The sequence below is a fragment of the Apodemus sylvaticus genome, chromosome 16 (assembly GCF_947179515.1).
Source record: "Apodemus sylvaticus chromosome 16, mApoSyl1.1, whole genome shotgun sequence".
NCBI classification, from domain to species: domain Eukaryota; kingdom Metazoa; phylum Chordata; class Mammalia; order Rodentia; family Muridae; genus Apodemus; species Apodemus sylvaticus.
In genome coordinates this window covers 67706715-67720008 of record NC_067487.1, presented here as the reverse complement: position 1 = coordinate 67720008, position 13294 = coordinate 67706715, and the positions used below count along the sequence as shown (strand labels likewise).

The 13294-nt window shown below is 43.4% G+C and overlaps 2 protein-coding genes across 2 annotated transcripts in view; both read right to left on the bottom strand.

The window, feature by feature from the left end:
* The window catches only part of Jmy (junction mediating and regulatory protein, p53 cofactor), a 64216-nt gene extending 54124 nt beyond the window's left edge, over positions 1-10092 (bottom strand). Inside the window, exon 1 of the mRNA XM_052159388.1 lies at positions 8589-10092. Coding sequence (XP_052015348.1) covers positions 8589-9581 — 993 coding nt within the window. The 5' untranslated portion in view covers positions 9582-10092. The remainder of the gene's footprint in view (positions 1-8588) is intronic.
* A 1743-nt stretch (positions 10093-11835) lies between these two features.
* On the bottom strand, positions 11836-12198 carry LOC127666550 (40S ribosomal protein S25-like). Its single transcript, XM_052159429.1, has one exon. It carries the CDS (start codon positions 12196-12198, stop codon positions 11836-11838), a length of 363 nt encoding a protein of 120 aa, XP_052015389.1.
* Positions 12199-13294: the final 1096 nt, after the last annotated feature.

The window sequence follows — 13294 nt, the reverse complement described above, 5'->3', positions numbered from 1 at the left end:
TTCCAGAGAAATCCAGCAGCCAGCTAGTCTACAGTACCCCAGGAGAAAGAGGACAAAGAATGATGGTAATGGTAGTTTTTATTTATTTCTCTGAGTTTCTACACACTAGGCATAGGGCAGGTATTTCTCACTAATGACCTGAAGTAGGCTCAATTTTACATCTCTTCAAAAATGAAGAACCAGAGGCAGAGAAACTCAGTAACTTCTCAAAAGTTTAGTCCAAGAAAAAGTTACCAATGCTCCCAGACTAACTCATGTTCTTAGGTACACGTGGCCTGTCCTCATCCAGGGTCTGTGAGAAAACAGTAGGCTGCATGGGGCGCTGGAAAATGGTGCAGTCACACAGCTTTAAAGAGAACCAAAGCGTACTTTTAGATCCCTCCCAATTCCAATCTATAAAGTCTAAGCAGGATAACACTCCTGTTAAGAACTGTTCCTTTATCTAATCTATGTCCAGGAATTCACCAAGACAAATAAAATATCCTTTTTAAAAAGTAGCTTCAGATTCCACAAACTTTAACACAGAAGAAAAAACAGTTCAAGAAAAATAGTCAAATCTAAGGAACCAGGGAGCCCGAGTATAACAAACTGTTTACAAAGCAGCTTCACTATGAGCATACTTTCCTTTTAAAACAATAATGACTTATTATTCCCTTGAAACTTTCAAGGTTTAATACTGCTTAGGAAGTTAATCTATACATTTTCTCTTTTAAGTCTCCATTAACCCCTTCTTACTGCTACTTTTTTATTTAGTTCCCTAGTACCAAAAATGCACTTAATATAAACAATAAGGAGGATTTCTAAACTAAAAACAAAACAAGAAATTAACATCTTTCTCCCCACTTTCAGATCCACCAAGAAACACTAGTATAGAAAATAAAATGTTCTAAGTGCAATTATGAAGGGGAAAGTAAAGATTAAAAGCCATGACTCAGTTGTTTTAAAAGTAGCAGAAGACAAGTAGATTTTAGGCAGCAGCACAGAGGCTAATAAGTAGTATTAAGAGTTACTCTGTGAGAAGGCTTTCCCCCCTTTTCAAATAGGATATATCTGTGAAATATTTTTAAAGTGAAATATGCCCACATCTAAACCAACTTACTCCTGGCTAGAACAATATAAAACAGAACTTGAGAATATCTATCCAGGCATGGTGGAGGGAGCCTTTAGTCCTGTCCTTGTACCCAGGAGAGGCAGGAGGATGAGGCCAGGCCAGTCTGCATAGTTCCAAGCCAGCCAGGGCTGTATATATGGTGATACCTGACTCAAAAAGATGAAACAGAAAAAATCACACACTGTGTGCTCCTCCTATAGATTTAGATTGAGAAACAGAGTCAGAGAGAGAGAGAGAGAGAGAGAGAGAGAGAGAGAGAGAAGGAGGGAAGGAGGGAGACAGACAGACAGAATATGAATATGAGTGTGTCTGAGGCAGGATCTGGCCCAAAGGCCACAGAACCTCCCTCTTGCCTCATCGTCCCAAACCCTGGAATTATAGGTATAAGCCATGACTCACTATAAAAGTACTTCTATAAGTAAACCTTATACATAAAAAAGCCAGGTGTGATAATAAACATCATTATTCCAGCACTTGGGAGGCAGAAACAAGGAGACTCTATGACTCTGAGGCCAGCCTGGTCTACACATAGAACTCCAAGACAGCCAGAACTAGATGATTACAGTATATGTGCAAATCAAGATTTTCAAAAAAAAAAGCCATTAAGTAATATGACGATTAGTCCTAACTGTCAGAATCATCACATAAACAACTCCCTGTCCCTTGTAAGGGAGCTTCTAGATAGATTAGGTAACTGAGGTCCCCTAAGATGGGTGGTACCACCCATGCCGTGAGCTGAGTGGACCGGATAAGGAGTGAGCTGAGATCCAGCATTCACCTTCTGCTTACTAATGCAGAGGCGCAGCGCTGCCAGGTTCTCCATGTTGCCAGGGCTTCACCACCATGATGAACAGCAACCTCACACTGTAAGCCAACCTAAATACTTCCAGCCAGCCAGCACATGAGTGAGGCCACCTCAGAATCCCAGTCTTTCAATTTGTTTCCAGAAGTTGGTACTGTATGTCACAAAATGCTACAAAAGTAGTGAGAACTTTACCATCTATACCAAAAATGACAATAACTATTTGTAGTCTGTTGTGGTATGCATATGACCTTCCTCTTGAGGCTCATGTATTGAAGCTTTGTCAGACAGAGGCACCATTTAGGAATGATCTGAGCACAATGGGTTAGTCTACTGATGGGTTCCTAGTCGACGCTGTTAGAAAGTGTAGCTGCTAAAAGTGAAGCCTAGCCGGGCGTGGTAGCACACGCCTTTAGTCCCAGCACTTGGGAGGCAGAGGCAAGCAGATTTTTGCGTTCCAGGCCAGCCTGGTCTACAGAGTGAGTTCCAGGACAGCCAGGGCTATAACCACACCTTCCAAATATATACACCATTACATTAATAAGGAGTCTGTACAAATTAGCCCTGCTCTAGAAAGGAGGAGTCAAACACAGCTTTGATCTGTGAAATAATTTGACTGGCACTATGCAACCTTGACCCCTTCCTTATCTTATGGCTTCAAAGAAAGAGTGTAAGCATTTAGATCAGCAGTTCTCAACCTGTGGGTCATAGGTATCCCCTAAAGACCATCAGAAAACACAGATTACCTACATTACTATTCATTAACAGTAGAAAAATTAAGACTATAAAGTAGCAATGAAATTAACTTTATGATTGGGGGGTCTGTATTAAACCCCCATGAGAAACTGTATTAAAGAATCAAAGCATTAGGAAGCTGGAGAACCACAATGATTTACATTAGGAACTACAAAAGAACCAGGAGTGATACCCTACCACTATAATGGCATCATAAGAAAACAGGGGCAGGAGCATCAGGAGGACTTCAAGGCCAGGCTGCGCTTCCCGAGACCCTTTTCTAATGATTTTTTTTTTTTTTAATCAAGAAAAAAAAGCAAGCAAGTAAGAAAAAGAAATCAAACAAGTAGCAAGTTATGGCAAAAAAGGCCCAAGGTTGGCAGTACTCACCTAGGCCTGCAACTGTATTTGTCACTCCTCCATAGAGTAACTCTAGCCAAAGCTATGCCCAATTTAAGCCTCAACTTTGGCTTTAATAATACAGGTGGACATTCACTTAGACAGGAGACTTAACTCAATGGTAGAGTACTGTCTAGCATTCACGGTGGGGTCCACCAGGAATATTTAGAGCTCACGACCTAACTGGTGCTAATAAGTTACAATCCAAAGCCCTATTAATGGAAGCTATATTTGTAAATGCTAGGTAATTACCAATTTCATACAGTCCTAATTTGTAAGGCATCCTTTGGTTATTTCTCTGCCTCTCATCCAAAAGACTGAATAGCTAAGCATGCTTTCAGATGTACTGAGTCCTAATCAAAATCCAGACTGTTCTGATTCCAAACCCTGCTAAATTGTACACTGCCTCTTTTAACAGCACTTTCTGCTCTCAATAGTTTTAACTTGAAAGATGTTAGAACTCAGAATATTCATATAAATAATAAATTCCAACCAAATTTTAGATCTTAAACAAGCCTCTATTATAATTGAGGCTTATGAGCTAAAACACCACAATCAATTATTTGAAGAATAGCTGTGATTATACAAGAATTACTTGCAAAATCTAGGTTGAAGTTAAGTTTTAAAGCACCGATGCACAGTAACAACCCTTAGCTTGGACCAACAGCAAAGATCTACTGCTATACTGTTCAAAGAGGCCTTGATGGCACTTATATGCATATAAAAATTGCCTTCCTGCTGCATAACAGAAGACACTACAATAAATCCATTGAAAACTCCAAGACAAAACTACAAATTTTTATTTAGACAGGCTTTAAGTAGGAGGATATGACCTTAAAATGTATCTGTCATCTAAAAATAATTTATAATATTGTATTATTGTATAACTTATAAATCCTCATGAATTTAATCTCCAGTCATTTTCCCCAAGGTGTGTGTCATAAGCAAAAACTTTCAGTAAGAAACAGACATGGGAGAGCGTCTTAAGCTCCCCCACCCCTATTTTTGAACCTAGGGTTTTACTCGCTGTAGGCAAGTGCTCTACCACTGACCTATCTTCCAGCTCTCTTTTTTTTAGTTTTTGATAGGATTTCACTCAAGTTCACTGGGGCAGGTCTTAAACCTGTGATTGTCCCACGGACACCTCCTGAGTGGCTGAGACTACAGATCTGGTAACCCATATCAGATCTTAAGGTTATTCCAAATATTAAAACTCCAAGCCTCACGGCCTTTCATAGAGGAGCAGACAATTTACAACGGCAGTTTTTGTTCTAGATGTTGCTGATTTTTATGAGGCCAAGTCTCCTGTATTACAGGTTGGCTTCAACTTGCTATGTATTTAGTGGATAACCTTGAACTTCTTTCTGATCCTCCTCCCCGACCTCCCACTTAAGTGCTGAATCTACAGTGTGGGATACTAGGGGAGGGTTACAGTGCTGGAGATTGAAACCAGGGCTTCAGAAGTCCGGCAAGCACTCATAAACCACTCTTCCAGCCCCTATGCCGCCTTTTTGCTGTAAAAGTGTAACAAGCCCAGAGTTGGGACACCTGCCCACATTATCCCAGTCAGGAGGCTAAGGGAAGTGGGTCATCAATCCGAGGACAGTCTGGGCTATGTAAGGGTATTCTGTCTCAAAATCTAAAAGCTAAGAATTTTAATCTAGTTTTTAAAAGCATCTTCCTTGAAGAATTACATTTATCAATTTATAAAAACTATATTTACCTACAACTTTACATTAAAAGGACATGCCTAAGCCACTAATGTTGACTGCTCTGAACTAGTGGTGGCAAAACGGGACTTCAACCCTGTCAAGGCCTTGATGTTACAATGCTGATCTATGCTTTTTTTTTTTTTAAATGGGAGGGCTAGAACTGTAACTCAGTGTAGAGGATTTGCCTGCTACATAAAAGAACTTGTGTGAATACCCTAACTGGAGATAAAACTTACCTTAAGCAATTCACTGATCTTGAACAGAAACAAATATGGAATTTATAGCTAGGAAAAGTCATACTATGAGGGTAGGTAACATATTCAAGGAAATTGAAGGAAAAATATAAAAAATAACTACATTTTTAAAGTATCATTATCTATTACATTTGTGATTTACCAGACATGTCTAATATAAATAATTTTGTCCAATTCCACAAGCTATGTTGACTGAAAAACAATACTAAACCACATAGGAAAAATAAATTCAACAGAACTAATACAAGTAACATAGGATTGCTATAAAATAGATTTTAACACCCCCCCCCCAAAAGTAGCATGTTTAGCATTTCAGTTCTAGAGAGGCTGATGTGAGATGTTGTACTGTTCACAGCTTTGAGTCCTGTTTTACCAACCATGTTACTGTCAAGGGATGAGGTATTGTAGCTCACTGGCAGATCACTCACTTAGCATACTACAAACCACTCCACATACCCTGATACAAACAAGCAAACCACTAACACAGAGAATGTGAGCAGTAGGACACATTAAGAACCTACATAAAGTTACTTAGAGGCTGGGCGGTAGTGGTGCACTCCTTTAATCCTAGCACTTGGGAGGCAGAGGCAGGCGGATTTCTGAGTTTGAGGCCAGCCTGGTCTACAGAGTTCAGGACAGCCAGGACTACACCTGGAGACAGAGAAACCCTGTCTCAAAAAAAGAGAAGGGAAGGGAGGGGAGGGGAGGGGGAGGGGAGGGGAGGAGAAGGGAGGAGAGGAGAGGTGAGGAGAGGAGAGGAGAAAAAAAGAAAAGAAAAGAAAAGAAAAGAAAAGGAAAGGAAAGGAAAGGAAAGGAAAGGAAAGGAAAGGAAAGGAAAGGAAAGGAAAGGAAAGGAAAGGAAAGAAAAGAAAATTACTTAGAAAGGTTCTTGATACACTAGCATCATGTTCCTAGAAGACACTAATTAATCTCCACACGGAACTGGATCTTCCAGTATAACTTTGGGCAGGTATTATAGACAAACTTGCTTCTTATCATTGAGAGCTATTCTCAAAATACCACTCAAGTCAACTTCATAAAGAACTGAAAAATTATGTATTTATTGTTAATGAATTTATAATAATAAACATTTGTTTCCCAAGACAAAGGACTCTTTAAAAATTATTCTGTTTCCATTTTTTTTTTTTTACCTCTGCTAAAGAGAATAAAATAGGTGGTGGCTCCCACCTGTAAGTCTAGCACTCAAGAGGCTGAAGCCATAGAATCAAGAGTTTGGGGCCAACTTGGGCTACCTGTCAGTTTCCAAGCCTCTCTGGCTACCAAATGAGACCTTAATTTAATTTTTAATTTTTTTTTTATTTAAAGAGAATAAAACATCTAATTAATACATTTTTAACTTAGAAAATGTGTTTTAGAAAAAAAGTTAACAGGGGCTGGAGAGATGGCTCAGCATTTAAGAGCACTGACTACTCTTCCAGAGGTTCTGAGTTCAAATCCCAGCAACCACAGGGTGGCTCACAACCATCTTTAATTAGATCCAACGCCCTCTTCTGGTGTGTCTCAAGACAGCTACAGTGTACTTACATATAATAAATAAATAGATAGATAGATAGATAGATAGATCTTTAAAGAAGTTAAAAAAGAAAAAAAGTAACCCTCAAAATTGAGTTCTAGAAAATTCAGTTTTTGGAGGCTCATTTTTAAAGAAAGAAAACCACCTTTTATTAAGTATCAATAAGGTTGAAACCAGACATTTCTAAATTAAGAGATAAAACGTTTCTAGTTTAGAAAAACAGTAGCTATAATTTCTAGTTTAAGAAACCAGCCCATAGCCCGGTGGTGGTGGCCCAGGCCTTTAATCCCAGCACTTGGGAGGCAGAGGCAGGTGGATTTCTGAGTTCGAGGCCAGCCTGGTCTATACAGAGTGAGTTCCAGGACAGCCAGGACTATACAGAGAAACCCTGTCTTGAAAAACAAAAAAAAAAAAAAAAACAACAAAAAAAAAACAAAAAAAAAAAAAAAGAAAGAAAAAGAAACCAGCCCATATATGCATATCATTGAATAATAAAACACTACTTTAAAGGCTTAAAAGAAATGCAGGTTAATATGAACACTAGAAAAGAATGTCATATGTGTCACCTCTGCCCAAAAAGATTATCAAAGTGGAAGTCTCCACGAAGTGAGCTAGTAAAGGGGGAATGAAAACTGATCCTTGAACTCTAGGAAGCATTATGGGGCATGTGGATCTTTCTAAGTTCAAGGCCAGCCTGGTGTGACTAGGGAGTTCCAGGACAGTCAGAACTGCCCAGTGACAAACTGTCTTGAAGGAAAGATGTGTCAGACTCTGCCCTTCTTCCCTTTGATTTACTGTATGGTAAACATCGCCCGGGCGCCGGCCGGGATTAAAGGTGTGAACTAGAGTGAAGAGCCTTGATAAGGAAGTTGTAAATGTATTTGGAGTGTATGGTATACTTTGTGAGAAATAATTGTCTAGCACAGACAAACAGCAAATATTCTATGAAGAAACTAAGAACATTCCAGGTTCCTGGCCTAACACCAGGCTAAATATACATACAAATGACACCAAGTCAGGAATAAAAACTCCACGAAGGAGCTTCTCTCCAGCACGGAATATTGTGACATTAAAACAGTAAATTGCTGCCGAGCAGTGGAGGTGCACTTTAATCCCAGCACTTGGGAGGCAGAGGCAAGCCCGATTTCTGAGCCAGCCTGGTCTACAGAGTGAGTTCCAGGACAGCCAGGGCTGCACAGAGAAACCCTGTCTCAAAAAACAAAAAAACAAAAAACAAAAACAGTAAATTGCTTTGAAAAACTATACACTGTCCATTAGAAGTCACCCCTTATTAAATTACATTTCAGTACGTTTCTACAGAAGAGGTATGACTTTGTAAATATACACTGCAGAGCTCCATAAGTAGTCTTTATTTCCTGTTATTTAAAGAATTAGAGAGTATGTTAAAAGTTTTCCCACTACATATAAAAGTATTCCTGCCCTTGACCTTCCTACTCTCTAAAACAGGGGTGAAACTTGAGCTCTTTGTAAAGACTTCATTAGTCTAAAATCTTATTTATGACAATTCTCATTTGGACAAGGCAACACACTTTTTAAACAATGAGTTTAGGGCCGAGGTGTAGTTCAGTGGTACACTTTCAGCCCCGCAAAACACTGAAAAGTAAAATTTCCTACCTACCTATGTTGCCAGAGCTCGCAAAGCAAACCCAAGCGGCTCGACTTTGTCCCATAAGACAACTATTTTCAGTTCATAAACATGACAGCGTGAAAGAAGAACTAATGTCTGGGCAAGTTACTTTAGAGGGAGAGTAAGACTCACTTAGTTTACAGAATACCTGCTTTTCTAAATGCTTTCTTCTTTACCTGTATTTTTTAGTAAACTGGGTACTTTTTGGAGGGGTATTAAAAAAAAAAAAAGACTTCCCAAAGATCCATCGCTGAGATAAGAAAGCCTATCAGGAGCCCTTCCCGTTCTTCCTTTTCCCGCGGATAGAAGACACGTCGCGGACCCCAAACCCAGGTTCCAGCCCTAGGCAGAGAGACATCAAAGCCAGGCCCGCTGCCTGAACTGGGCACTCACCTCCTGGATGCGCCTCCTGGCCCGCTGAAGCACCTCTTCGTAGCCCTTCTGCCGCAGCTCGCTGAGGCTTTCGTAATACTCCTCCGGATCATCCGTCTCGGTGAACAGCACCTGGGAAAGGATCTTCCAGCCACACGTGTCCAGGCCGTGGCCCAGGTAGACCTGGAGTTGGTAACATAGAGCGTCGATCTCCTGCTCGCTCATCTCGGGGGCGCCCCCAAACAGCACCGTCCACATGCCGGACGGCTCTTCGGGGAACACCGGCAGACACGGCTCCAGCTGGGAGTTGACTGAGCACAGCTGCTGATGCACGGCCCGCAGATCCTGGAAGGAGAAAAGCCCGGCCCAGCTGCATTCTTCAGCCGCAGGCTCCAGCTCAGCCGCAGACGGCGGTTGCTCCGAGTCGGGGAGCGGCTGTGGCGCCTCGTCCTCCCTCACCATTTCCAGGACCTCGATCTCCTCGGAGACCGCCCCGGAGGCACTCACCACCCGCACCGACGACACCGGGGGAGCCGGCGGGACTGGCGAGGCACTGGCGGTCGCATCTCGGGATTCCGCACCTCGGCGGAGCGGGCTAGCCTTGGCCCGCGCGGGGCTACGGAGAGGACTCTCCAGTCCCTTGCCAGCGGGACCCCGAGGAGGATCCCCCCTCTGGCTGCGCGCGCTGCGCGGAGAGCCGCCCTCCGCCCGGGCCTGGCTCTTCCGTGGACCGGGGCTCCGGAGCGACGTAGCAGAGGCAGCGGCCTCGGGCCGACCCCTGGCCGCTGGGCTGCCGGGCCCGCGACTCCCATCAGACGCGGGCGTCCCCGCCTGTTCCCGGGAACCGCTCCTCTGTCTCTGGGCCGTCCGGTTGTGACAGGTTATAGCAAACTTGCCTTCGATCTCGTTCCAGGCGACAATGAACACAAACTTGTGCTTCTCGCGCTCGTCGAATACGTGGGGCCGCACCGCCACCCAGTCGGACTCGAGTGTCTCCTCCAGCGCGAACGACATGGTAGCTCCGGGGCCTGACCGAGGGGGGCCGCCCGGCCGAGTCTCCGCGGTGGCCGCGCCCCCAGCTCACCCTTGCCGGGCGCCTTCAGCCATCTTAGCGCCGCCGGCCGCACATCCACCGGCTCCTTTGTGGCGCGACTCGCAGAAGAGACAATACGCGGCCCGGAGCAGGTAGTTCACATGGTCACGTGCGGCCGGATCTGTTTACAAGCCGCTCGCTGCGGCAGCGCGGGGCCCTGGGCCGCCGGACCCGCCTGCGCGAAGCCGCGGGACTGAGTGCGGAGGCACCGGGGCGCGCGTCCGCCGCTCGCCGGGGCCTACCTCCGGGCTGCCTCTCTGCCTCCCGCCACCCGCGCCGAGCCAGCCAGAACCAGAACGCAGACTCCTAAACCTCGAGTCTCAGCATCGCCACAATGTTGCCATTCGGCTGTGACGTCTGCGGCTCCACGAGGGACGTAAACACGGGCACGTGCGGCACGCTGCTGACGCGGCGGTAGCGGCGGCGGCGGCGGCGGCGCGCGTCCCGCCCCCCTCCGCGTCCCCCAGCAGCGCCTGCGCGCAGCCGCGCTCCGGGGCCCCAGCCCCGCCCCCCTTTTCCCGGCCCGGAGTTTGTTGCTGCGGGGTGACGCTTTTCTGCAGGAGAGACTGCTCTGCCGGGCCGCACTGGTAGCTTTGAACCCCGGGAGAGAGGAGCAAAGGCAGAGGGACACTGAGACTTTGTTCTGGGACCCTTATGTAGTCCTCCTTCACCCTGAGTCATTCTGGATCGACAGCTGTTCAGAACGTACCCAAAACAGTCCAGGAACTCTGCCCTACTTTACAAGGCTAAGCCAAAAGGTTCCATTCTCCCCTGGCATCCTTCAGACACAATTTAAGATAGGCAAGTGTGCAAAGACAACTCATGAGAATCCTAAAACAGTAGGAAAAGTCATTCATGTCCTAAAGAGTGAGAACATCCGTCTCATTTTATCCATCTTTTATTGCTCCTGCTTTCCTCATTGTGAACTGCTCTGAGAATCTCTTTGGGCAGTGGCTGCACTAAAGTTTTGAAGTTCTATTCAGTTATCAGAGTTCCCAAAAAGCACAAACAAAAAGTTTTTATCAGCCTGGCAAGGCAGTGTATGACTATAATCCCAACACTTGGTGAGTAGAGGCAAGAAGATATGGGAATTCAAGGCCAGCCGGGGCTACAAAAGACCTTGTTTCAAAAACAAGCCATAAAAATCTAATTATTCATACTAAACTATGTTGAAACATTCCTGACATTGTCTGGTAGGTTTACAATCCATTTTATATTATTGATGTCATCTTTCCTGTCAGTGTCCCAGTCAGGTGCACCACAGTAATGTATAATAGAAATTAGTTCTTTTACCTTAAGCCGCATTTCTAAAATATGTGAAAATCATCTGGGTCACTTTCACATTGTCAGCTACACAGTTTTGTATTGACCTGACATCTAAATTGATAGTCAAAAGTTTTCGATCCATCTCTTGGCTGAACATTTTAAACCTTACACATCTGCCTTGAAACCCAGGCCTGTTGTTGGATTAAACACACACACACACACACACACACACACACACACACAAAGATTCAGGAAAAATTAAAAAATGACTTCAACCTTTTGGAATTCTTATAATGAAATTTGTATTTTCAGGGCTTGTAATTGTACATATGTGTCAGCTCTCCCATGCAAATCAAAAATATACCGATAAAAATATGGAAAGAGAGCTGAGTGTGGTGGCCCACCCCTTGAATTCCAGAACTCGTAGGAAGAGGCAGTCAGATCTCTGGGAGTTTACAGCCAGCTGCTCTACAGGAAGAGCTCCAGACTACCAGAGACGGGGAGGAAGAGGAATAGAGGGAAAGAGAGGAAGGAGGAGGAGAAGAGAGAAGAGAAAAGAAAAGAGGAGAAGAGAAGAGAAAAGAAGAGAGAAGAGAAGAGAAGAGAAGAGAGGTCTGGGGCTGTAACTCAGTGCTTGGGGTGCTTACAGAGCATGCCTGAAGTCTTGAATTCAATCTCCAGCAACACAAAAATAAATAAATAAAATACTGAAGGAAAAAACCCACTGCAAATTGGAGTCTTCAGCAATACAAACAGTAATGTTATAGAAAAATTGTCCTTTTGATAAACAGATGACTGCTTGGGTTTTTTTTTTTTTTTCCTTTTTTGGTTTTGTTGTTTTGTTGTTTTTTGATTCAATAAAGTTTTATTTTCACAAATGTACAGTTGATTGAATCTGTTCATGCATCTTTACCAGCAGCTGGGGCGTCTCCACCCTGTGTTTCTGGTGCAAATTACTTGGGCTCTGTGCTTTGAAGCCAGTTTGATAAGTTCTTTACTAAGCAGCTCCTGAAGGGCTGCCCTGGCCAAGGAACCTCGAGTCTTCAGTCTCTCAGAGACCACAGCTGCAGTAATAAGCGTACAGTTGGGAACTTCCTTACAGAGTTTGTCGTGTATAACATTGTCAAACAGGACGAGGTTGTTCAGCTTGTCCTGAACGTCATCTTTGGACCACTTCTTTTTGGCCTTGCCACCAGATTCATTTACTGGGTCTTTGTCTTTTTTGGCCGACTTTTTGGCATCTTTCTTCTTCTTGTCATCTTTGGGCTGCATGGCAAAACTCAGAGAGTAGTGTGGATCATTGCAGTCTCACTAAGATGTTGGGGGGTGGGGGGAAAGGCAGTTTATTTTTTTTTTCTGATAGAGTTTGAAATCACCAGCTCTCTTTATTCAGTACATTTTATATATACACATGTATAAACCTGCAGACGTATTTATGCATGCTAAATATGTCTAAAAGATATCTATGCCAGGCTTGGTAGCTAGACCTATAATTTTACCATCTGGAAGTCTGGGGCAGGATTGCCTCCTGTGGCCAGTCTGAGCCACAAGGTTAGTCTTCCTCACACAAAATAGAACAACATTTGATGTACGTGTATTAATTGTAATATTTATCTACAACTATAAAATTGAATCTTATCACAAACCATCAAGGGGAAAGTGGATTCATGTTTACACAGGTGTTAAGCATTTTCTCCTAACATTCTTGCTACTGTGCTTTTTCAAATGGGAAGTCGCGATGTTTCAAGTTTCCCCTATCTTAGTCATTGTTATCCTCGAAATGAAAAGAAACGAAACGAATTCCCATGACACGTTACTGTAGTACTCTAGAATTCTCTATTTGGGTCTATATCTGATTGTCAAGTGTATAAATTACTCCCTGGGAATAGGTAAAACTACAGAAAAAGTGCACACATACCACGGCAACTTTGAAAAGGCTTGAAAACTATAGAGGATCGTTTGGTAATCCAGGAACTACTTTAACACTTTAGGTCTTTAAATAGAAACTCTAGTAGTTTGTGATTTTTCAAGAAGCATAGCATTTCCTTATACAATTTATCCTCACAATGCCGTGCAAGGCAGGTATGAAAAGGATGAGTAACTTTAACTCTGTATGTGAGAGAACAGGAACTCTGGATTAGTCTCAATGGGAGGAGAGTGAATGACTAGTTGAGGGAGCAGGTTCTAAATTCGCTGACAGCCAGCCACACTAGATTTTCACAGAAACAGACCCTGAAAAGAAACTGGGACTTAAAGGGTAAGTGAGATCTATAAAGGAAAAGAGATCTAAGTAGGATTTAGTGCCTTACGTGGTGAAACGTGCGAAGCTACAAAGCAAAGTGTGACTCTCAGGGTCCATCTCTAATGA